This window comes from Ambystoma mexicanum, chromosome 9 (genome assembly GCF_040938575.1).
Source record: "Ambystoma mexicanum isolate Mex_15411 chromosome 9, UKY_AmexF1_1, whole genome shotgun sequence".
NCBI lineage: Eukaryota > Metazoa > Chordata > Amphibia > Caudata > Ambystomatidae > Ambystoma > Ambystoma mexicanum.
The window spans coordinates 1,489,101,672-1,489,126,715 of NC_090931.1; the positions used below are offsets into that span (position 1 = coordinate 1,489,101,672).

Here is a 25,044-nt window from a genome sequence, read left to right on the forward strand (position 1 = left end):
AGAGCAGGACGGAGAGCCCACCAATTCGACAACCAGGTGAGAAGAGAACCCGGAGGGGCTGCAATCACAAGGGAGGTGGGAAAAACTTACCTTGTTTGTCCAGTCCTAATGTAGTCTTAATTTCCAGGCAGAGTCCCATCGACACCGAGAACCACACCAGGGAACCATTGAGAAGGGCATTGGTGACCAACTGGCTGGGTGGCGTCCCCGTGGATACCAGGTGAGCATAACAATAATATCATCTAAGTAGGCTCCTACATATTGCTCATGTCCTTTGATTAAGGAGTTCATTAACCTTTGAAAGGTAGCTGGTGCGCCATGGAGCACAAAGGGGAGAACTGTGAATTGATAAAGGCCTGTTGGCGTCGCAAAGGCTGTCTTCTCTTTATCCGAAGGCCAAAGAGGAATTTGCCAGTATCCCTTCGTAAGGTCGATGGTAGTTAAGAATTTTGCTTTCCCCAATTTACCCAACAAGTCTTCAATTCATGGCATTGGAAATGCGTCAAACTTAGATACTTCATTCAATTTCCAGAAATCCATACAGAATCCTGAACTCCCATTTGGTTAGGAGACTAATACCATGGGGGAACAACAAGCACTGTGTGAAGGTTCAATGACTCCCAATTTAAGCATTTCTTTTACTTTCATGTCAATGGTTTGTATCCGAGCTTCAGGTATCCTATAAGGTGGAAGACGTACTGTAACTCCTGGAGAAGTATTTATGTGATGATATGTTAAAGTGGTTCTCCCAAGAATGGATGAAAATATTTCAGCGTATTTGTCAATTAACTTGGAAAGATCTGATTTCTGCAGTAGAGACAATTCCTGGTTGATCTTTAAGGCTTCTTTCCTCGCTTCTTCTGATGCTTGTGCTAAGTGTTCAGTTGACACCTCTTCAGTATTAATCATGGATACTATAGGTAAATGTTCGATCCACTTCTTTAACAGGTTCACGTGGTAGGTTTGTAGAGGCATTCTCCTATCTGATTGGCATATTTTATAGGTCACTGGTCCTAGTACTTCTTCCACTGTATAGGAGCCTCTCCATGTGGCCAACATTTTATTCTCAGAAGTTGGAAGAAGAACTAGTACGTTGTCCCCTACTTGAAACTTCCGCATTCTGGAATGCTGATTATAATATTTTTCTTGATTCGCTTGAGCTTGTAACAGGTTATCTCGGGCTATCGAGCAGAGATTTTCTACTCTCTCTCTTAGTTGCGAAGCATATTCAGTCAGACTTATTTCTTGATCTGGTTGTTCCTCCCATCCTTCTTTTAATATATCAAGCAGTGTAGGAACTGGTCTACCAAAAAGAAGTTCAAAAGGGGCAAAGCCTGTTGACGACTGTGGTGTATTTCAGAGAGTCATCAAAATCCAAGGTAAGAAGCGATCCCAATTTCTTTCTCCTGGAGTGGTAGTTTTCTTAACATTTGTTTGATTGTTTGATTATATCTGTCGACTAATCCATCCGTCTGTGGATGATAGACGGCTGTCTTGAGATGTTCAAACTTTAACGTTTCACACACCTGTTTCATCACTGTGGACATAAAATTACTTCCTCTGTCAGTCACAATTTCTTTGGGGATTCCCACTCGAGCAATGAAGGGAACTAACACATCACATATCTGTTGTGCGTTGGTAGACCTCAACGGAAAAGCCTCAGGATAGCGGGTGGCGTAGTCAACTAACACTAATATGTATTTGTGCCCTCGACTAGTAGGATCCAAAGGGCCAACTATATCCATACCTATTCGATTGAATGCTTCCACAATTAAAGGGACAGTTTGTAGTGGAGCTTTTACGACTACTGCCTTATTCTTCTTCTGGCATTCAGTACATTGTTGACAAAACCTGGTCACTTGACCGTATACCCCGGGCCAGAAGAATCGTGCTTATATCTTTTGCGTTGTTTTCTATGTTCCCAAGTGACCTTCTCCCACTTGCACATGAGCCACTTCTAATACGGTCCTATAATACTTACTCAGAATTAACAGTTGTCTAAGTGTTTCACTCCCTTGGTTTTGCATGACCCGGTAATATAGACCTTTGTCCTTAATGAAGGTTGGGCTCTTCCCTTCCTGGTGTCCTCCTACATATTCTTGTGCATTTGTGCAAGACCGGAATCCAATTCCTGTGCCATCCGGAAACTGTCCCCCTGCTCGTCGAGCCTCCAATCCACTGTGACAGGGTACATATTCTGCTCGAGCCACTCTTTCTTTTCATTCCGACGTTTGGTTCTGCTTTTTCAGTTCCTTTGTGGAAGTGGCCACATTTTCTTGCTCATAGAAAGGGGGAGTCTTCAACCGCTCTTTCTCAATGTTTCGTATTAGTTGTGGCAGATCGGGAACATCCAATCCGACTAATAGGGCTTCTGGTAACATCGGCATCACAGCAGCTCTTACCCCAATTTGCTCCCCCACCACCTTAATCCTGATCTCCTTAGTGGGATACCTTTTCACATCCTCATGCACACACCTTATTGGGATGCTAACACTCGACTCAGGCACTTCACCTACCAGATCAGCTGTAACTGCTGTTTGCAGGCTCCCAGAATCAATCATTGCTCGGGTTGGGCGGCCCTCCACTTCAGCTTCACAGGTATAAACATATGGCGATTTGATAAGTTGGTGTTCTTCATTGTCCTCAGTTTCTTTTGAAATTACAAAAGTGCCAACGTCCATCCGCTCGGACTTGCTTCGCTTAGGACAGAGTCGTGCTAGATGTCCCCACTCACCACATTCGAAACATTGGGGACCTTTGAAGGATTGACTAGCGGGTCTTGTTAGAACAGTTCCTGGAATACCTTCAGTGCCAGGTCGGGATCGTGAACCTTCCCACTTAGATCTGCGTATCATTGAATTTGGCCACCTTGACACATTTGTTGATCTATTTGACGGTCGAGGGTCCATTGACCATTCTGTTGGGCGCTGCATACGTCATCATTTTACTTTGACCTGCCTTTTGGTATGCTGATGCAATGTTCACTGCTTCCATCAGACTAGGACGGTGGTGCTGTCTAACCCATCGTTGTATCGAAGGTGGTAGCTCATCTATAAATTGTTCTAATAACATTTTCTCAGCCATTTCTTGAGTTGAGGCTTGTAGCCATTTGTCGCCTAATTTTTTAACCTGATAAAATAATTGTCTCGGGGTTTCCTCACTTTGTAATTTGATTTCTCTAAATTAATTCTGGTATGCCTCCTCATCATGTCCCAACCTTTCAAGTACTACTCTTTTCATGTCGACATAATTGGTGTCACCTGTCGGATTGGCAGCCTGATATGCACTTTGCATCTACCCCATCATCAGGGGAGCAATGAAATGACACCATCATTCAGCTGGCCACTGGGCATTTCTCGCCACCCTCTCAAAATTTACAAAGAAATGGGCTGGATCTTCTCCGGAGGTATATTTTTGTAGTACAGAGGCTGGTACCTGAGCATGTCTTCTTAGGTTAGTGGCGTCAATTAGTTGTTTCTGTTGAACTTGTAGTGCTTGTTGGAATGCCTGGCGGTCTGCTTGTGCCTGTTGAATCTGTAACTGCAGTGCTTGTTGTAAAAGATGCTGCCCCTCACTTAAAGTCTTTATTAGAGCTTCCATTTCGTTGTGCCTTATCCCACCGATGCCACCAAACGTCAAGTTTCAAAATGGGAATAAAGGCAATCACTCTAGATAGTCTGTAAACAATGTCAACTTTTATTCAAACTGAACACAAACCTATAACTGCAAGAAAGATTATCTGTAGTCGTTTAGAAAACTAGCTTGTCTTCACTGCTGAAGTGATATTTCATTAAATACTTCCAGAAGCTGTGCCAGAATCAGTCTCTCAACTTGTCACTTAGACGGAACTTTTCTCACCTACTAAATTTAACTTGAACGTTCTCCAGCCACTTTCAATCACATCTTAAAAGTCTTTGCATTCTTTCTTTTCTTTAGTTTTCTCTTCTTTATTTTTCTCTCCTTCTGCTTTGCACTCTATTTCTTATTATTAAAGTCTGACTTTCTCTTTATCCTTTCATTAGTCTTTTTTCCTAGCTGCAGTTCCACTGATGGCTCCTAGAGGTCCTCACAGCAGGATTAAAATGAATTCTTAACAGAAATTATTGGTACCTGCAGTTCCACTGATGGCTCCTAGAGGTCCTCGCTACCCGGACCTTTCCTTTCTCTACCTTCGGAAGCGAGATCAGCTGTTTCAGCTTCCCCGATCTCCGCTTCACTTCTCTCGGTGCTCCTGCAAACTCAGCTGTCAGTTATCAGCTGTTTGTGGAGCTTCTCCTTTCACGGACCTCACACTCCGATCAATCTTTCTTCCTCTAACTCAGAGGTCTTCAAACTGTGGGGCGTGCCCGCCCCAGGGGGGAGCGGCCGCATCCCAGGGGGGGGGGTGGGGGCGCCAGAGCCCAGCATGAAATGTAAAAAAAAAAAAGATTGGAGGAAATGGGAAGGGGCAGTTCACATGGTCAGACTGGACCATAAAACGGTCTTAGGCACCAATGAAAAAATGGCCAGCAGTTGCAAATGGATATTCAGTCCTTTAGTCATAGACTGCTTACATAGTACCCAAGGGGTTGTTTTTTGTTCAAATGTAAACAAATTGTGATATTTAAAGAATATTTATTCAGCAATAATCGTCAAAACTACTAGCTGCATAGTGAAGTAACTCCTCAAACTGGCCCACATTGGCCAAAAAAGTGGCCCATTTTGACTGGCCTACACTAGCCTTTTGCATTTTTGGTACGGTCATCGCCCTATTGCCTATAGGCCAGTCCAAGTGTGCCGGCTCATCCATAATGGGTGAGGGGGCGTCCACCCACTGGCCACCTCACCCATTATGGAGGAGCCAAGGAACCAGCCCAGTGAAACACTGAGCAATCCCTCAGCTGCTTTTTCCAGCTCAGGGAGTGCTTCTGGGCTGGCTGAACTGTCAAAGGGAAACACTATTTGCCTTTGACAGTTCATTTCCCCAGCCGCACATGATCACTGAGCCATGCAACGCTGGGGGTGTTTTGCTTCACCAGCCTTGCTTAGCTCATTGGAAATGCTGGCTGGGGCACTGCATGTATGTATGTGCGAGGGGGTGCTCCTGCGCCTCCTCGCACATACGGGCAGAGCAACCTGGAGCGGTGCATTTTAGCAACCACGCGCAGGCCCCTGCAGAAGGTACCGTTATGGCAATTTTTTTATTTTTATTTAAATGTGTATGGATGTGTGTATGCTTGTGTTATGGGACTGTGGTGGGAGCAGGATGGGTGGCAGCACTGGGATAGTGGTGGGAGTAGGGTGGGGAGTGCCCAGGGTCTGTACTGGGAGTAGGGTGCGGTGACGGCACGCAAACGTTCATAGCGATTTCTACATACTGTCCATCTGGCACTTTTGGGGGGGCCCGGCCTCCCCAAACCTTGCGCAAGCCTCCCCTCGGTTAACAGTGCACAGCATTTACATGAGATTGCGAAACTTAGTTACATCAACAAAAATATATACATACACATATTGACAAGGTCAGCGATATGAGGTGAATAGAGAGAGAAGTTAAAGATGACACCCAGGTTGTTCGCCACCCAGGATGGTGAAGGTAGGGGTTAGGGTTTGCATACTTTGTATGTACACTGTACAATAACATTTTTTTACAAAAAGACAATCAGATTATAATGATTTAAACCGGGATTTGCACTTCTCAACAAGTTCTTCTTTGGGTGGACATGGCACAGTGGCAATGTTTGGTGGCAATGCATCAGTGCTCTGCACAGAAACGCTCAAAATTCCATATCTGTGCTTCTCGAGTACAGCAACAATAAGGCCTTTAACAAAGTCGAACTCCATTTCCTCATAGACTGGTTTGATCACCCATTGCTCACTTCTTTTTGCAAAGGCCGTAGTGTAGAGAAGCATCCCTACATTACCTGTAGTTCTAGATTGTTCACGGCACACATTCTCGTTATGGGCCAAGACCGCAAGTAGAGTCCTATGTTTCATGCCCTGCATGCTGAAATGCAAGCGCTATGGCCTGTACTTTAGGCACATATTGTGGAACACTTCCAAACCTCCTGTGTGACAGAATTCTGTCAGCCCCCTCAAATCTCTTGATAGAGTTTTATCAAAAACAATCTTCTCAATGGCTTTGTGTGTGGGTGAAGATGGAACCAACCACTTCTTCTTCCGTGCCTCCTCTGGGGACAAAGGGCCATGTTCACATTGGTGGAAATGTAGGTTTTCTGTCCAGCGGTGAACGTTGGTACAGTGGTGCATCAATGACCGCCATTTTTCAAGTAGGATTTCCACTGACCCTTCACAAGTTTTGGAGCTCCACCAAAGATGGTTGCTGATAGACTGGGACCACTGTGAAATACTTTCCAAACCTTTTTTTTCCCTGCAGCCGAGATTTTCTTATTGATTGATTTAGCAAGATGCCATACATCAAATTGATCTTTAATATGTGGGAACTGCTCTCTCATTGTGTTGGCAATTGAAAAGTGTCTGTCCATGGCTATGAGGTCGATGTGCATTCCCCTCGATTGTAGATATTCCACTGATTTTATAAATCCTAGTTTCTCCATGGCCACTGAGGATTTACATTGGGACACCTGCACGACCACCGAACTCACAATTTTCTTACTATCCATGTCCTGAAAGTGGTAGGTGCAGTACTTGGCAGAAAATCCAGGGCTGTCGCACTGTCCATCGCCAGCTAGCCTGAATCGTTTGCCTTCGTATGTACTTGCTAGAGACAATTGTTCAATTTTCCAAGCATCACTAATGGCCGGAAATAGATAATCATGTTGGAATTTGTAGTACTGCGTTTTAGAAAGGAAATGGAGTCCCACAAACTGAAAGAAAGACTCTAACTTTCTAAAACTGGAGCCACTAAAAAGTGATGCAGCTGCACACAGTAGATTGCCTGCTGGCAGTTTCCCCAGCATCGGTTGTGCAGACCATGAGAACGTATGATTTAATCTACAGGTGGCATGTATTGTGACGTTACTGCCTTGTTTTTGACGAGTCACATGAATCAATGGCTTCCGACATACTTTCCCTCTGACGGAATGCCCACATTTCAGCATACTTATAATATACATCAAACAACTGTCGAATACTATGTAATTGCCCTCTTTCATTAGACTGTCATCCGGCATCACACTTGTTTCGGACTGCATCGTTGAGAACATAGCAGCATTGAAAGAAATATCGCCGATATCAGGTTCTGATGCGTCGATGAATGCTGCTGCTGGTTCATTCTCTGTCATTTCAACATCTGTTACTTCAACATTGATGGGAGAACACAACAATGTCCACAGGTTTTTTGGTGGCAATTTTTTGGCGGGTGTAGATTGTGTGAATTGATCTGCGACTACTTCAGAGCTATCTTCAATACATTCAGTATCATCTTCTTGTGGTGTTGCAGTCGCACTGTAGCAATGGTCCTTTACAACTTTACTGAATTCTCCGGACACATTCATTTCATGTTCTGGCCATTGGACATGAGCATCTCTAGTCTCAACACGCGGCGTCTGAATTAATAGTTCCTCCATAGTGTAAATGGTCTGGCAAGCAACATCTCTCATTCGCTTCACTGTCTGTGTATGTATAGTTTGTACACCCACGGGTAACTAGAGGACAGATTGGAAAAGGGATGTTTAGTTTAAACACAAGATAAAGTATAGTACAATTGACTGGAAAAAAACATAAAATAGTCCCCAGCACAAAAAATTTGTAAAGTTATGAACTGTTTGTAACTAATCTTATTTTTGTTTCTTTTCTTTGCAACTTTTTTGACTTGACCTTCAACATCTGCACGCTGTAGCTCCGATTCGTTTCCGCATCTCTTCCCTTCCTGTTGCGCTGCAACAACTATATTTTCTGTATCCGCATAGACAGCACGGAATGAGGCTCCATTGACTCCCTGAAACACAGTACTTTCATTACTATGTATCACAATATTGTTAGCATAAAACACACGTGAGGACGAACACACAGGTACATCTCAATAGCTAAACACGATTTAAACATTGTGTAGAACCATCAAACGACAAGTATTCGAGCTCTGATGACCTAGTTCGATGGAACTGTCAGTATCCATACCTCTGGCTCTGCATGGACTGCCATGAATGATTGTATTGGAGAGGATGCATCAGCAACTCCCTGAAACACAGTACTTGCGTTAGTATGGTTTTCAATATTGTAAACATACACACACTTGGGGTCGACGGCACAGGTACATATAAAGAGATAACCACAAATTATGCTTTGTCAGATTTAATCGATTTATTTCTCCAATTTCTTTACATCTGCATCAACTAAATGGGATGTTGTGATTGTAGTGGAAGCTCCATCGTCTCCCTGAAACACAGTACTTGCGTTAATAGGGAAGAAAGTATAGCAAATGGAATCACGTTATATGATCACGCTCGATGGAGCTGTCAGTATCCATACCTCGTGCTGCTGAAGAATATCTAGGGATGTTGTAAATGTAGTGAGCACTTCCGAAAGCTGTTGCGCCAATTCGTATCCGCATGGTCCCGCTTCCACTTCCCCTGGAATTACTTGAATGTCAGGCTCCGCATCAAGTGCGGGGGTTGACGCTTCAACAACTGCCTGAAACGTAGTATTTGCATTAGTAAGGATTACAATATTGAAAACATAACACACACACTTGGGGTCGACCGCACAGGTACATATCAATGGCTAACCACGAATGAAACATGGTGTAGAAAAAACAACAAGTGTTCCAGTCCTGATGATCACGGTCGATGGAGCTGTCAGTATCCATACCTCGTGCTGCTGAAGAACATCTAGGGCTGTTGTCAATGTGGTGGACGCTTCAGCATCTCCCTGAAAGACAGTACTTGCATTAGTATGGATAACACTAATTATAATTGAAAACAAACACCAGGGGAAGACAACTAAGGTGTATATCAATTGGAAAGCACTAACCAAACAATTGGTAAAATAATCACACGATACATAAAAATTATTACTTGACATGCATAAAACAAGTCTGTAGCGGAATAGCCAAGTAAGATTACCTGATACGCCCTAGAAGTGGTTGATAAATGCGAGCACGTCACGGAAGTAGAATGTTCTTGCTTCAGATTCAAGGGATAGTCAAGCAGTTGTAAATGTGAATTATTGTTTGATAATGAAATGCCAATATTTAAAATTGCCATGTATGGAGACAGAATACTTGAGTAATGCATTTGAAAATGCGCAATATAGCACAGTTCCCTGTGCCCATATATAGATTTTGTTTGTGGGTTATGAAATCTAAAAATAATATATTGATAAATGTCATTATTCAAAAAGCTATACACTCATATCAATGTCGAAAGTATTACAAATTGGAAACAACACCTAAAATATCAGTGAATCCATTCGGCTACCTACACACTACCGCAAGGCCTAAAGCTAAAAACGGACACTTGACTGACCAGTGGCGGAATGTGGACGAATAGAGTGGGAATAGCGTTTGCGAGCAATTTTCGTGTCATTCGCCGTTTATTCTCCTTTGTTACCCAAGATGTGGCGTACATGTTCGAGGGAAAGTGCCGGCTGCAGATGGGGTATCGATCATCCCTCTTGTCCTCAAAGACTTGTTGGACTCTACTTTCAAGCTCATGCAGTGGATATCCGCAATGTCTGACTCATTCTCTTATTCGATCAACAGTTTTCGGGAATACATGCATTCTAGTGCCTTCAAATTTAGCATGGGTCTTCGAAGGGCAACCGCTAATCGAACAGGCAGGCATTGTTGAAAATTCTGAAAAGTAAATATCGACATTATTAAACAATCTTGGTGAATAAAAATGTGATACAAAAGTAAATGAACCATACAATGTTCAATGCAAAGTTTGTTTTACTCGCCGGAACTATACCAGTTCATCATGTGCGGCTTAGTGTTTGCATAAATTGCAGAAATTTGTAAATGATGTGACTAAACTCTGAACATGTGTTCTTTCTTGCACGAGAAGGAAATATGCTTACATTATAGACTGGACCCCCGAAGGATGCAATTCGATGACAATTGACACAGATGAAAATAAATAGATCTATCGGTAGCATAACAATTGAAACTCAAGTCAATAGCATTGAGCCAAATGAACATAGCACTATTGGGTACTCTAATCGCAAATAGATAGAAATTTAAAAATGACCGAATTATGACTAGGATACATGGCCTTACCTTGACCAATAAACAGTTGGATTCAGCAGGCCGAGCGGTATGTTGCAGGAGAACAGGTAGATGGCCACAGGTAGCACACTGACGAGTTTGCTCGAAGCGGTCACAGATGGCATGACGACGAGCAGATTAGCATAGATCTCAGTGCTTCTCAGGTAGAACGTTCAGGAGTTGACTTGCAAAGCACAAAGATGTTCTCATGAGACATATCAAGTGGTTTATAAAGTATTAGAAACAGGGGTGTGTTTGTGAATGAATGAGGTGTGTATGTCATGGTATTATGTGGTTTGCTGGGGGGCGGCCAGCGTCAGTCTTGGCCTGCCTGGAGACACGGGGTCTAAGGAGGCCATGTGAGCGATTGCCCCTAGACGTGGGATACCTTTTGAAGTGTACATGGTGTTTGGCACCTTGGCCGTTATCGCCCCTGACAGCACACCATGGCATCCACGGGTGCGAAATGCCTTTGATAGGGGAGGGGGATGGATGGATGGGCCGGTGGGCGTGCAGACAAGGCACAGGAAGACTGCTGAATGGAGACACACTTATGTGGATTGCAGGGGGGCGGCCTGCCTCAGGGGAGGCCTGCCTGGAGACACAAGGTCTGAGGAGGCCATGTGAGCGATTGCCCCTTTGGCGTGGGATACCTTTTGAAGTGTACATGGTGTTTCTCACCTTGGCCGTTATCGCCCCTGACAGCACACCATGGCAGCGCTCATCCACGGGTGCGAAATGCCTTTGATAGGGGAGGGGGGGTGGATGGATGGGCCGGTGGGCGTGCAGGCAAGTGTGTGGGAGCGAGGGGCCATCAGGCCCCTCTCATTCTTTACTTCTTAGTAGAAACTCGGACCAAGTGCCTCCAGTAGTGGGTTCGCCCCTTGCCCTTATGTGATGTTAACTTCGGTTGACATTCGCGTAGATGGGACCAGTGAGCAGGACATGGGGCATCCATTTTTGTACACCCTTTCGACTCCATCTTGGTGACCAGGCCTCACTGCGATAGTACAGCGCGCAGAGCACATGGCCCCCACCCTCGTTCCCACTCTGACTGGAGGAAAACTCCGGAGGTATTTACAACAGCTAATAAATGTAACACATTACTCTTCCTCTGAGATCACTGTCCTGCATGTGAACCAGCCTGAACTAAGCACATAGCTCGTTCATCTCCACAAACGTGTCCTTGCCCATGCACCCTCGCCAGTGGAAATTTACTGCCATTCTGACCCTGTGTCCCTGCAAGGTATTCTCTTCATGTGCCAGACCACTGACCACGCCATGATGCCCACCTAGCAGATCCCCAACTAACATTAGACCCCTACCACAGTATATCGTTGCCTATCAATAACAAATGACACATACCAGAGATTCTTGTGAGCACAGACCCACACTTCAACCAGTGTATTATAGTGGTCAAGACCCTTAACCTAAGGCCTGTATAATCCAATGTTAATAGATAGTATAGATATATGTGTGACTTTTATAGAGACATAACCTACTGAAAGACTTTGAACAAGTGTTATTTAGTGCATGCATTATTGAGAATATATTATGTTAGCTTAGATAGTGACCACCCCGCTTCACAGCGACCTGACCTTCACCCATTCGGAGCACAGATGTATGACGTCCATCCTTGAATGGCGAGACACTTCATTCATTTAAAAAATTGAAATAACCGTTGTTGAAATATATGTGGTGTTTTATTTTGTATCTTATTTTGATGGCACAAAAATACAAGACTTTACACATTGTACAGGTCAGGTTGAAGCACAGCGAGGGAAAATCCCCTGTACTGACCGCTGTCACTCGGAAAGTTTCTCTTATCGCACGAATGGCAAAGGCGGGTATTACTCTTCGAACGCGGTGTCCAAGCCTCCCGTGAAGCCACCATGTAAAGGAACGATAGGCCACCAGCCGGTACCACCTCTGAAAAAGAATGATACAAACTGTTTTTAAATGAACAAGATAAGTTTATTAAACGTTTGTTGTCAATGACAATTCTTGTAACTAATGGCATTCTGCTTGGACAAATGCTATCTAGAGACTGCACGCTATTGAACAGCTTTCATGCGATAGCATGATATGTATATGTAATTTTGGATATAGTAGAAGACCAAGAAATAGGAGTGGCATCACAAGCAGAGTATACTTACTCGTTACTTGGGTTACGAGGACAAACAGTTGCGCAAAGTTCGTGCATAAGCACCATCATTATCCTCAACACGGACCGTGTGAGGCAGGCTGCCCTGAAGTCTGGCAGCTCGGTGATGCATTGCGGCCGTGGCTCGACTTCCGAAATGTAGGCCACGCATCCCGAGTTTTCACAGCAGCAGCAGTTCTCATCCTCGGTTGGCATTAGGTCGCACCGATTGCATGTGCACCAGGTGGAAACACCGTCCATGCGACTAGGTCCAGTGTCTTCATCCGTTGATTTGTCCTGCCAACTGCCGTCCGAAGCCCCATCGTTTTCGCATGTTTCCCTTTCCAGTAGTCCCGCCTTTAATACTCGGGCTCATACATGTAGGGCATTATTGTAGCCATTGTGTGGTAAACAAACGAAAATAATTTATAGCGGTGGTACTTGTATCTGTTCACACGGGCTACAAGCAACGAAGGTAGCTGACCAGAGCACAGAAACGAGTCACAGAATACTCAAAGTAACACAGAGAGAGGAATGGAATCGAAAATCTGCTGCTGTGTGTTGTGAAACTGTCAGTTTATACTTATTGAGTAAAGAGGCTTCCTGCCGTTTCCATGGCGACACGTAATTAGCTGAAGCGCAGCGATTGTTGATACGAGACGTGCTTTGGCGTTGTGAAATGGGCGGTACGCGTCTGCTGATGACAGGCTCAGGGGCAGGGGATATGATTTAGTGCCGCAAAAGCAGGTCAGCCAGGGCGATGGGGCAAGTGATAGGATTATCACAAAATGGCAGCGGCCTGGTGCCTGTTTTCGCGTGCGTTTAATGGAGGAAAACTCGGGTAAGGTCCATAGGACATTTTTCTAAAATCGTGCGACTTAGGCTTAAAAACACATGGCCGACCCGTAGGGACAATAACATTTTTTGACCAAACCATTCCTTTAAGACTCTATCAATGTATCTTCCTTTGAAAGTGGAGTAGACTGAGCTCCAAAAGAAGTTGTTTGAGTAGTTTTGAGAAAAGTGTTGCTGCCACCGAAGATTGGTTGTGGATTTGTTGTGAGCCCAGGAGGGTCAGACTGATATTCCTGGTAGCAAGTTTCAATGTTTTACTTACTGTGGATATGGAGTTCTCCACAATCTCTTATCTTCAGCCAAGACATTCTTTTGAAAAGAATGGAAGTTTTGTCAGAGGAATACTGTTTTTTGCAGTACCTGCCAGCCTAGGAGTTCATGAACCCTCCACTTTCCTCATCAGTGTCTTTTGGGGTAACTGTATCCTCTTTAAGAGGTTGGTCCAGAGGGGCTGGCACATACTTGTGCAACCGGAACTGGTGGAGGTGGCAATGGAGGTGCAGGCTCTGAAGCCGAGGTGTCACCATTGGTTCAGCCAGTTAATTGCCCATTATTGGTATAGGAGCTAGAGCTAAGGTTATGGAACTGGTGGTTGGATCGGACGCACTTGAGGATTATGTGCTATTTGCTGAATTATTTCTCCAATGAGATTTTTAAAGTATCCCACCATAGGCTCTGAATGCATGATTCTCTGAACATTTTCATAAAATCTGACCTCAGAGCTAGAAGACACAGTTGGAGTCCACCAAAGAAAGGAGGACAGAGTCGCTGAAGCAAGTGGGGTCGGGCACCACTTAGGGTGCCTGGGAGGATGTGGTGCACCAAATCTCAGACAGGAAGATGGCACTGGATAAGTCATAGAGCATGTTGACTTTGGCGACCAGTCAACCATCATAAACGCCTCCTGACTGACTGGGGAGTGTGAGAAACCTAGGGGTATTCTCCTATTTGGACTCCAAGAATCCTCTATTCGGTGGCCAGGGCACAGCCATCGCCTTTGGATCCAGAACCTGGGGGTGGACCAGTGCGGGAGGATCACCCGGTAGGGAAGTCTGGGGTCATTCTCATGGGAATACCCTAGGCGAGACACAGTATTCCCCTCTCACCCATTACCCACAACCACATAACCCCTTGCGGAGTGCGTGAATGAAGGCACCAAGTAAAGTGGGCAAGTGGCCCAAACCCAAAATGGTGAACGTTGATGAAAGGTGCATTCTAGGACATGAAGTCCAAACACTTATACACCTTGTAAATGAAGTTGGTCCAAGCCCGGCAGAGGGAGATCAGCTGTGAGTTTTTGTTAAAGCAAACTGTGAGGAGGGAATTTTAAGATTGAAGTGGTCCAGCAACGGGTCAAGCTAAACTCTGTGCACATTCGAAAGTCTTTGATAGTTTGATGCTAATTGAAATTGGTCCGAGCCCGGTTGAGGGAGACTAATTGTCTAAAATGAAGGATCTGAGCCTGGCTGAGGGGGATCCGGGGTGAACCGTGAGTCATCCGAGAAAGATATTCTCTGAACATTTTAAAAGGGGGATCTGAGCCCTGAAAAGGGGGATCCACAGTAGCGATTGTGATATAAAATGGTTCTGAGCCCGGCTAAGGGGGTTCCAGGGTGAACCATCTGAATTGAATACTTATAAGAGGAAAGGAACTTTGTGTTTTGTTTTGGTACATCAGGCCCTCTGAATTAAGATACTTTGATAGGAAAAGAGACTTGGGCACAGAAGGCCCTGATGCTGGTAATGGAACTGTATCCTCATGCCGAAGAAGCCAGAGTGTGTGCTTTGCTTGAGTGAACTGCCTTGTCTTGTGCTGAAAACGTGTGGAAGGGAGGCCAATGGCCTGAACATCCTGACATATCATTTTGTGAACATTTCTTTGTTTTTCATGAACACTACCCCATACTATTAGTATTGGCAATCGTTTTCTTTTAGTAAAGCCCCTTTTATTTTGAAGAGACTCCATTAGGACTGCATTATTATTATTTGATGGTCATAGCCTGCTCCCATCTGTAGATTTAGGATTAGATAGACCTTTATCACACCTTTGTTGAAGTTCATTAAACACCCTTGAACTGTGGTCACTTATGTCTGTCTTACTGTTGATACCATGCCTTCCTTACAGGAGGCAGTGGGATCTGAAGTGTTCTGGAGCCCAAAGTATACAAGGACTCGCTGACGACATTTCTCATATCTCCCCAGCAGTACGACACACTGTGACCAAAGTGTTCCTTTTTCTTGATGTCTAGCTGCCATTTTGTGAGGGCTATGGCACTGCTCCCTTGATGGTGTTACAGTAGTTGAGGTGGCTGTTTGAGGCTTCTTGGACAAAGCTTGCTCAATATTGTAAGGTAACCACACAGGCCTTATGTGCCCGCATCATGACATTTGTGCGAGATGCACAGAATTATACTTGTTGTGGAGCAATACCCCCTGGGCACAATCAGATAAACCCTCATGAGCTATTTTCCGTCGGGGACTTCCAGGCTTCTTGAGCTCAGTAGGCTTTGATGTCGGGTCACGCACACCCAGTAACAAATCTAGATTAGTCCTCGGTGGAAGCGCTGGAAGCACTGGTAAGAGACTGAGGAGCCTCAGAGACAACTCTGATAACAGTTCCCAAGGGAACCTCTGTACGAACACCCGTAGAAGCTGGAATGGCCTCGGAGCACACTCCGGTGGGCGGTGGCTAGCCACAAAAGGACTTGCATCCCCCCCACTAGCGCAGGGTGTCTGACTTACCTGTGAGATTGTTGGTTTAGATTAGATGAATTCCTTAATATGTGCTGGCAGTGAAGCATGGAAGACTTCCCACCAAAGAGATCATTTTCAACACAGTGCCAATGAGAAAAGGCGTGACAGGCCAAACAATTCACCCACCTGTGATGGGAATCTAAACATTCCAAACAAAGTCGGTGGGAAACCGCAGCCACATAGTGCATGCCACAGGACGAACAAGACTTAAAATCCCATAACACCCATAATAAAAAAAATTAACTGTTGCTGGGAAGCAAGGTGAAGAGACAAAATGAAGGGGGAAAAGGGAAAATGAAGTGCACAGTGAAAATGCACCGTGCTGTGCATAACGTCCAGTCCTGTTGACGCAGAGAAAGGACCGATCAGTGCTGCCAGTGGGTGGGGTCAGTGGGGCTATCCATGTCCATACCCCCTTTGCCTTATTGCCCAAAAAATTCTTTTAGGGTGGAATTACACTTTTTATGCTGTGCAAAAATAGCTCTGGTCCTGTCCCCTTGGACCCAAAAGTATGGAGGAAAGGAGACAGAACATTGGAGTATGTCTCCAGTATTCACCTTCAGCTCCAGTTGCTACTCCCCCAAATCCATCAAGGCCAAACAGATCAATGACTATGCCCTTGCCTGCTCTTCACTTGGCCACATCTACAGGATAGTGGGGAATCACCTCCTGTGGCAAAGCTCTAATTGCAGCGTTTTTTTATTACAGCCCTTGAGTCCTTGCCAGTGCTACTCGATGTTGACCAAGCTGAAAGTAGTGGTGCCCAAACCACCGACTGAGTCACAGATGGCCTTACAGATTGTGAAGCGCTGGCGCTTGATTGCCTTGGCATCGTTGACACATTAGGTTAGGTACCTCCTACACAATGCCATCCCCAAGGACTGCCAAGTATCGCCTTTCTGCCCATGGACATGCTCTTGGTGGCTGCCTGATGGGGAGGACTAATGAAGGAGACATGCTTGTCAGAAAAAGAGATGAAAACAATATCTGACTGCAGGAGCGTGATCTTGGTTGTCTGTAGGGCTCAGGGCAGGACACAGGAATGTGGAGGAGGGGCCCTGGGGGTGAGCTATGTTGGGTGCAGGCACCAGGGACCAGATGGTGGAGCCAGGAGCAGGGAGAGGTGGTAGTGCAGCCATCCGTGCAAGAGAGAACTATACAGTGGCAAGTATGGTAAAACAATGACTAAGGATTAAACATTTGTGGTGGGGAGTGCCACACGTTTCAGGGTTTGGGGTCTCTGGGGCTTGTTTAAGGGTCTTCCACTGTAGACCTGTGTGGAGCTTACTCACACCCCATGACATTTCTTCCATGTTCTGTGTGGGGCCATAAACGAGATCATATGGTCTTATGCACAGATTTACTCACATAAGAACCACGTGTAGTCTTCACGTGATGTGGTCTGTTTGATCCATGTGAAAAGACCATGTGACACAGAAATTAACCCAAATGATGCGAAGGAGCCAGATGAGACATGCCTGGTGGCAGTCATGATATTTCATGCAGATTTAACCCGTCTATCAAAATACGCCTGTGTGTGTGGGTGAGTGTACGGGGGCGTAGGCGAGTTCCAATGCCCCTGGCAAAATGCAAGCTGTGATCCAATGGGCTTATACCTACACCCCACTCTGCATCTAGCCCAAAATGTGACATTCTGATGAGGAATAAGAATACTTTAGTTGAAATATCACGTGGATGCAAAATGTGTTCTTTCTTAAATGGCATTCTGACGCATAATGTAGAGACCCCTCAAGTATAGAGAGATGGCGGCCTGAAGCAGTGCACCGATAGAGTAGAGGTCCCGGTAAAGATCGAGGACAACAGAGCCATTCCTCGAACAGCCGATTATTAACTGTTTTATTATTTAGCGTGGACAAGGCACACAAGTTGTGTCAGAAACATTTACAACAATAACATCAAAATGAATTAAAACAAAATTCAAAAAATAAAAACCAAGCCAAAAGTGGAGACACCCAACACAAGGGAGAATTTTAACAACTGGCAGGTGACAACTCCAGTTTTGCTCATTGATCCATAAAAAGAAACGCCTCAGTGTTGATGGCTTGTGGAACTTAGCTATCACCATCTGCAGCAAATCCCTAGTTCTCAAGCCTTTCAGATCCTGAGCTTATCAGCTATGTGCATGTGGGTCCAAGGTGAATGGTTTTATAAGCAAAGCAGAGCTACTGGGTAAAGGATGCTGACCTGGAGGGGAAACAAGTATAAATGTTTCATCAATGGGTGATGGGGTTCTTTATCCTGAACCCAACAACCTACATGGCTTCAGCATGTCGGAAGACCATATATGAACTGTCTTTAGCAGTGGAGATGTAAGTGCAGCATACCATGCTGAATCTAAAATAACATTTAAACATAAAGCTCAATACCTCATCTTTGGCCCAAATCCAGCCTTTACAAAAAGAGCCTTTTCATTTAAAGTAAGAGTGAGGAAAATACAAAATGCATATCCTCGAGCTGTGAAACAAAGCAGAGTTGGGATTTGTTTAAATGCAAAGGTTGTTGATAAAATCAGAGGCTATCAATGTGTTCACCTGCTTTTTGTGTGAAGAATCAAGACAAGAAATAACACAGAGCAAATAGGAAGACACGGTAGTGTAGAAGACCATGATGGGATCCACAGGTGGGATTGGAGTTAGCAGTAGTGCGGGAAACCTGGGTTCCTTAATGGCAAGGACTTCCCCTGCTGTGTAACAGAGCTAGCTCAAAGAGATCACAGGAAGATGTGTGTTCAGCCTTGAGAGGCCGGTAGTGGGTGGGAATGGCTATAAAGCCAAACAGCGCCCACAGGCTGAGCATCGCTCCTCACATTCGATCTCACTCCTCCTGGCTCTACACCAATACAATGTTTTAGCTAGTCATTGCTAAAGTGCCAGCTAGCGGCGGAAACTAAAAAAAGGATACTTAAGGCACAGAAATTGCAAAGCCTGTTCAAATCATGGACGGCCTTCCTGTTGGTCTTATCAGCAGGAACATGCAACAGGAGGGTGGTGTGGTAGGCCCTTTAAAGGAGAATGCCGTTAAGCACTGGTTTGCTTAGGCTACAAATACATCCCTTCAAATATAAGCGTAAGGGTCTTCTGAACCCCCCCACCACCCAAAGGTAATTGCAGAGGATTTCACAGAAACCCTATACGTTGGAAGGTGTTCCGCATTGTGTAAAGGTGGTGCGCGTTTGCTTGTTTTGGCATGGATTGATGATTTCATGTAGAATCTTGTGCTGTTTGGCTCAAACTGCACTAAAGATGGCTTTTGTTCCAGGCCCATATTATGTAGTCAAATATTTATCACACACCGCTTCAAGTAATATAAGAAAAGGCTACTTGCATTGCAGTACATTACAGAAAAAACCTTCATGTTGATAAAACATTAGAATCTCTTTAGGTAATACAGTTTAGACCCTCCCCAAAGTGGACCCCACTGATGGGCTCCTTCAATGTACTTTGCCCCCAGGTGGTGTTCTATACTGTGTGCGATAGAGGTGAAGCACAGTATGAACATGCACAGAACATATTGAACAGGACGTATCCTTGCAAGAAGGCTAGTTCTCAGAGTCTTAATGTCAAAGACTAGCCGGCTGTTGCATATTACCATTTGGCACAGCACACTCAATTTCTTTTACACTTGTATAGTTGGTCCATTGACAATTAAATCAACTGGAGAAAAAAACAATCTTCCTACGGCCCCTGGATTGTACCCAGAGGCACAGGGTTTAGAACGTATTATACGTTCCAGTGCGTAATGGACCATTGTGTACCACTGGAGTCATTGTCAGTGTCTTGCCGAGAGTGTGTACATTTCTTTAAGAAAAAGCCCCACCACTAGAGTTACTCAGCCAAGACTTGACGGAAACATTATTCATATCTACTTCCCCTTCCCTTGTGTGTGGAATATGATGTTTACACAGACCCGTTTAGCCACTAAAGCTTAGCTTAGCTTACATTCTCTACACTGTTCATTTTCTTGTGTGGGTTTTCTGATGCCCGCTGAGGTGTGACGACCTGCTGAAGTGCTTACCACACTCTTCGCACTCAAATGGCTTGAGTCCAGTGTGGATCATCTGATGCCTGCACAGAGCAAAGCTCTGAACAAAACGTTTCTCACACTCGGTACACTGGTATGGTCTCTCCCCTGAGTGGGATTTTTGATGCCGCCTCAAGTGTGATGTCTGACTAAAGTGCTTGCCACATTCTGTGCACTTGTAGGGCTTCTCCCCAGTATGAATCCTCTTATGCTTGCATAGATTTGAGCTCTGAGTGAAGCTTTTCTCACACTCGGCACACTGGTACGGTTTCTTACCAGTATGAACTCTCTGATGCTTGTACAGATTGGAACTATGAGTAAAGGTTTTCTCGCAATCGGTACACCGGTAGGTCATCTTCGCTGTGTGGCATTGCTCATGCTGCCTTGGTTCTGCTATTTGACCTAAACGGGATTTAGATTCTGTGCCTACCCAGGGCTTCTCCCTGGTCTGGATCCTCTGATTAACATAGAGATCAGGCAGTTTGCACTGTGTCCACCGGTGAGGGTTCTCCCCAGTTTGCATCCTTTTGTGCATATGCAGACTCCCGGTTTTGATAATGGAACCATTTTCTGTGGAAAGAAGCAGAGGTTCAATATATTATTTAATTGTACAACATGGCAGATACTAGGCTTAGTTTCATAATGCAAATTATCTTCCTCTTCAAAACTAACATTCTGTGATTCTGAGTGACTACATTTGTCCCCAGCAACTTGGAAGACAACTAGCAATGAAAATAAAACCATCCGAGTCTTTGCACAACAAGAAATAAAAACAGACAATCATTATTTGTTGGGTAATTTCTACAATGATCAAAAGGACCCTGAATGGCTTGATTTCATTAAAGCTTTTGATAGAATTGCATTCTTCGAGACATATAATTAACCCTTCCCTTGGAGCCCAAGGGGAGGGTTAATTATATGGCATTATGCACCCATTCCATGGGCAACAACTGCGGGAGGGGAGGTCATGGCCCGAGCGAAGCACAGGGGACCTCTGACGGCTAAGGAAAGACTCTCAATTAAAGGAAAGGCCAGCAGAACATTGACTGCCTTCTCCCCAATTCAATTTGTGCATCCAAAATTTCAGGATTTAATTAAATTCCAGTGGAACAGTTAACAATTCTTGCTAATATCCTCCCGATGAACCACTGAATAAAAGTGGGGAAACGCGTGTTGAGGAATAAATAACACGAGGAACAAATAAAGACCATTGAAGAGACTTTCCTTATACTAATGAAAACTATACAATTTGGCGCAATGTTTGGATTGCAACTTCTCTTTTTCATCATCCCATATATTGGGCAGCCTCAATATTAAGGAAATCCATTTTTTGCAGCCTCAATATCAAGAGAAATTAAACTAACAACCAAAATCCATTCATAAACAGAGGACTTGTCAACGGTTGCTTTAAGGCTGTAACTTTAACTTGAGCTTTGGGGATATCAGAAGTACCTGGGTATTTTAGATATGGGCTTGGGAAGTACTCTTTATATTAAGCCGAGACATGACATTTTACCAGTAGTGAAACATACAGGTAGTAGGGAATTAGCTATCTTTAGTCACTGCCTGGGCTGTAAAGGAGTGGAAGAAAGTGTGAAACATTGTATGTTTAGTTGCCCTTCTTACAGTGATATTCGGAAAAGGTTTCTGAAAAGATGTTTGAATAAACATAGGATGCACACTTTAAAGGAGGCTGGTAAATTATGAAGATCTTTAATGAGTTTAGATGTACCTCTGTTGGTAGCTCAATATTTGACGAAAGCATGGCAACAAAGGAAATTCCTGTTAAATGAATCTAAAGTTATTTCATTATTTAAGTTTTGCTTTATGTGTTTGCAGTTATGGAAAATTATTATCAAATACTAAATGAATTTTAGCTGCAGCTTGTGTGGTTATAGATCGTAACAGAGCTGTGTATTGATGGCAGGTTGAAATTAATTTATTTATGGCTCATTTCACAATTATATCTTTAAAGGATGTAAAGTGGTCAATATATATTTGATATTAGTGTGTATGATGGCTAATGTTTGTCTGTATTTTAAATGTAATGTAGTATGGTTTTATGGGGATAAGCCAGAGAAAAAGACAATGACAGTCAGTGTGGTGGGTGCGTCAGGTAAAATACACTCACAAACCTTGAACCTAGTGCTAGAAGAAGGCCCTCAATCCAGAATACCCTGGTTGGAGCTGAGGTGAGCCACAGTATCACCCCCTTACCTGCTGAACCTAAATATATTTTCCTACTTGTGATTAATCATGAGCCCTGCAAGTCACCCTTTTCCGTTTTTCTGGCAGGGAGTAAGTCAGGTAGGAGGGATTGAAACCCCATACCAGCTGATATTCTAGTACAGAAACACTGCAGGAGGAAGTCAAGAGGTCAGGTTTTCCCCCCAATACCCAGGATACCTTTCCTTCAGACACCTTTGGGTGTGTCTTCTCTGTATGCAACTTAAACCTCAGACACGTCAGCTGATGGTCTTGCATGAAGCCGTAGACTGCTCAGAAAAGGAATGCAAAAGGCTTGGAGACATAATAAAACATGACAATAGGAGAGGGAATGGTTTATTTGTACGCTTTCCTTTAAATTTATTAAATATAAGAGTGGGTCTCAGTAGTCAGTAGTCTCAGAGTCAGGACAGGAATATGGAACTCTGGACGCAGTGGTAATGGAAGTGAATGAGAATGGAAATGAAAAAAATGTGTATCCAGTGAAAAAGTAGTCAACAAAAAAGTAGGCTGTAAAACAGTTGTGGTGACAATACCTCTGCAGTAAAAGAGTTCCCAAGCAAAATGTAATCAATAAATGCAGCTAAAAAGTAGCCAGAAATGTAGCGCTGCTAGGGTAATTGTCAGGGTTAAGGAGGTTTAGTGGACTTGCGATTGCCTGTTTTAGGGTTAGGCTATGGGTTATGGTAAGGATAGGGTTTGGAGTAAAGATGTTGGGGTTTGATTAGTCATTAGGGTAGATTAAGTGTCAGGCTTAGTGTTAAGGTAGGGGTTATTGTAAGGCTAGGGCTGATAGAGGAATGCTTTGGGTAAGTGTTACAGAAAGGAACAGCAAGGTTGGAGAGGGCTGGTGATGTTGGCGTAGCATGGCGGTAAGGATATCGCTGGTGGTAAGCATATGGGTAAGTGGTAGAGTTGCCATTAGGGTAAAGCTAAGGGTAGTTTTCGAGCAAGGGTGTGGGTTAGGGCAAGGGCTATGTCATTAGTTGTGAGCTGCTGATGGGGGTTAGAGATAGGTTCAATGTTCATTTTCTATTTATTCTGTTTTGAGTAACATTCAAATACAATTTGCTAGCGTGCTGAAGGGCTCGTGTAATGTAAGAGTTCAGGGCAGAATAGAGTTAGGGGAAGGTTTAGGAATGGAGTTAGGGTGATTGTGGGGGTTTCATTAGACACTTGGGCCTTATTTAAGGTTACAGCCTTGTACTTTTGTCTATTTAAAACTAGCTTATTTGCTTAACCTATTACTGGCATCATTTCCACACTTTGGATTGTTTTTTTAAACTACTTTTTGCCTTTATCATGACAACATTTTTCTGGGGACATTTTCACATAGAACCAAAAAATTGAGAATAACAAAAAGAGAGACAAATAAAGAACAAGTAGATAAAAAATATAAAAAACACTACCAATATTCAAAATCTTTTTTTCGAAGATTACGACCAGCCTATGTTCCTTAAACCACTACTAAAGCATTAATGGACTATATGGCATGTGGCCTGTGAGATAGTATGGTCTGTGCGTGATAAAGAGTGAGTGATTGTGATTGGTATGATGGTTTATGAAGTTGGTATCCATTTGTGTTTCAAAAGGGGTGCATGTGCTGGTGTTCACATTTGTGGTAGTCATGGAGTGAACTTCTGTCCGAAATCTTTGTATTTCTGTGTCTGAATGAAATAATGTACCTTTCTAGCTTTGGCCAATGGGTGGTGCAGCTACCAACTGGCAAGTGCCTATACAAAAGCTACAAGAATGTAAGTTGTTAATGCTCGCCATGTGCAGTGATGAAAATGTGTGTCTGGTTGGTTTGTGTCTGTGTGGCATTCTATCTCTATGCATGATGCTTGTGTGAAAGACTGAATTAAAGTTTGGTTGCGCAGTCTTCCTGATGCATGCGGGGTGTATATGTTTTTACACTTAACAGAAATTCAACAAAAATAATTATTTAAAATCTGGATCCTCTTTCATTTATACTGTGGGGTACAGAAATGGCCCTGGCTGAGAATTACTTCATCTTCAATAATAGCATATTCCATCAGATTCATGGGACCACAATGAGGTCGTCTGTAGCCCCGTCAGCAGCCAACTTGTATGTTGAATCCTTTGTATCGGCAGTAATTAACAACAAAACGATCCCTTACTTATCGAACCTCCATTTATGGAGGCGTTAAATCGCTGACGTCCTGATTATTTGGGATGGTGACTCTACAACCTTTTCGAGTTTTTTGCAATGGATTAATGAACAAAACATCTTTTTGAAGTATGCAGCTGTGTGCAGTCCAATTGAAATACATTTTTTGGATATTACGATCTGGGCGGACACATCACAGAATATATTGAGAGTGAAACCGTTTCACAAACCAACTGATAGGACCTCTACAATCTTGTTTGATAGCTGCCATCCGCGGCACACAAGAGAAAATCTTCCTATAGGCCAATTCTTGAGATTGAAATGCAACAGTTCTGTGAAAGAGACCTTTGAGTCTGAAGCAATGATGGTGAGCTCTAAATTGAAGAAGAGGGGATGGACATCCGAATGCTATTGTTAAGAGGGCTCGTAAGCGGGCGAGAAACAACAATAGGGAAGCTCTTCTTGAATATAAGACGAAAATGGAAAGTAACAACAGAATCGTTTTTGTGAGCACGTTTAATTCATTGTTGAATAAGGTCAATAGAATCATCAAAAGGAATTGGCACATTATTAATGAAGGTGACTGCCCTTTAGAACCACCACTGTGTGCATTTGAACGAGGTGCGAACTTGAAAGATCTTTTGACAAAAAATGATCTTGAGATCTAATCAGTCACAATTGACTATTACTGAATCCTGGGGGTTACCAAAACCAGTGGGGCACACACCATGT

General features: G+C 43.8%; 1 protein-coding gene across 1 annotated transcript in view; it reads right to left on the minus strand.

Moving 5' to 3' along the window:
- Nucleotides 1–17,753: 17,753 nt before the first annotated feature.
- Nucleotides 17,754–25,044, minus strand: part of LOC138489264 (zinc finger protein 3-like) — a 100,611-nt gene continuing 93,320 nt past the window's right edge. The window contains exon 3 of the mRNA XM_069616959.1: nucleotides 17,754–20,525. Within this exon, the coding sequence (XP_069473060.1) occupies nucleotides 19,888–20,525 (638 nt within the window). The 3' untranslated portion in view covers nucleotides 17,754–19,887. The remainder of the gene's footprint in view (nucleotides 20,526–25,044) is intronic.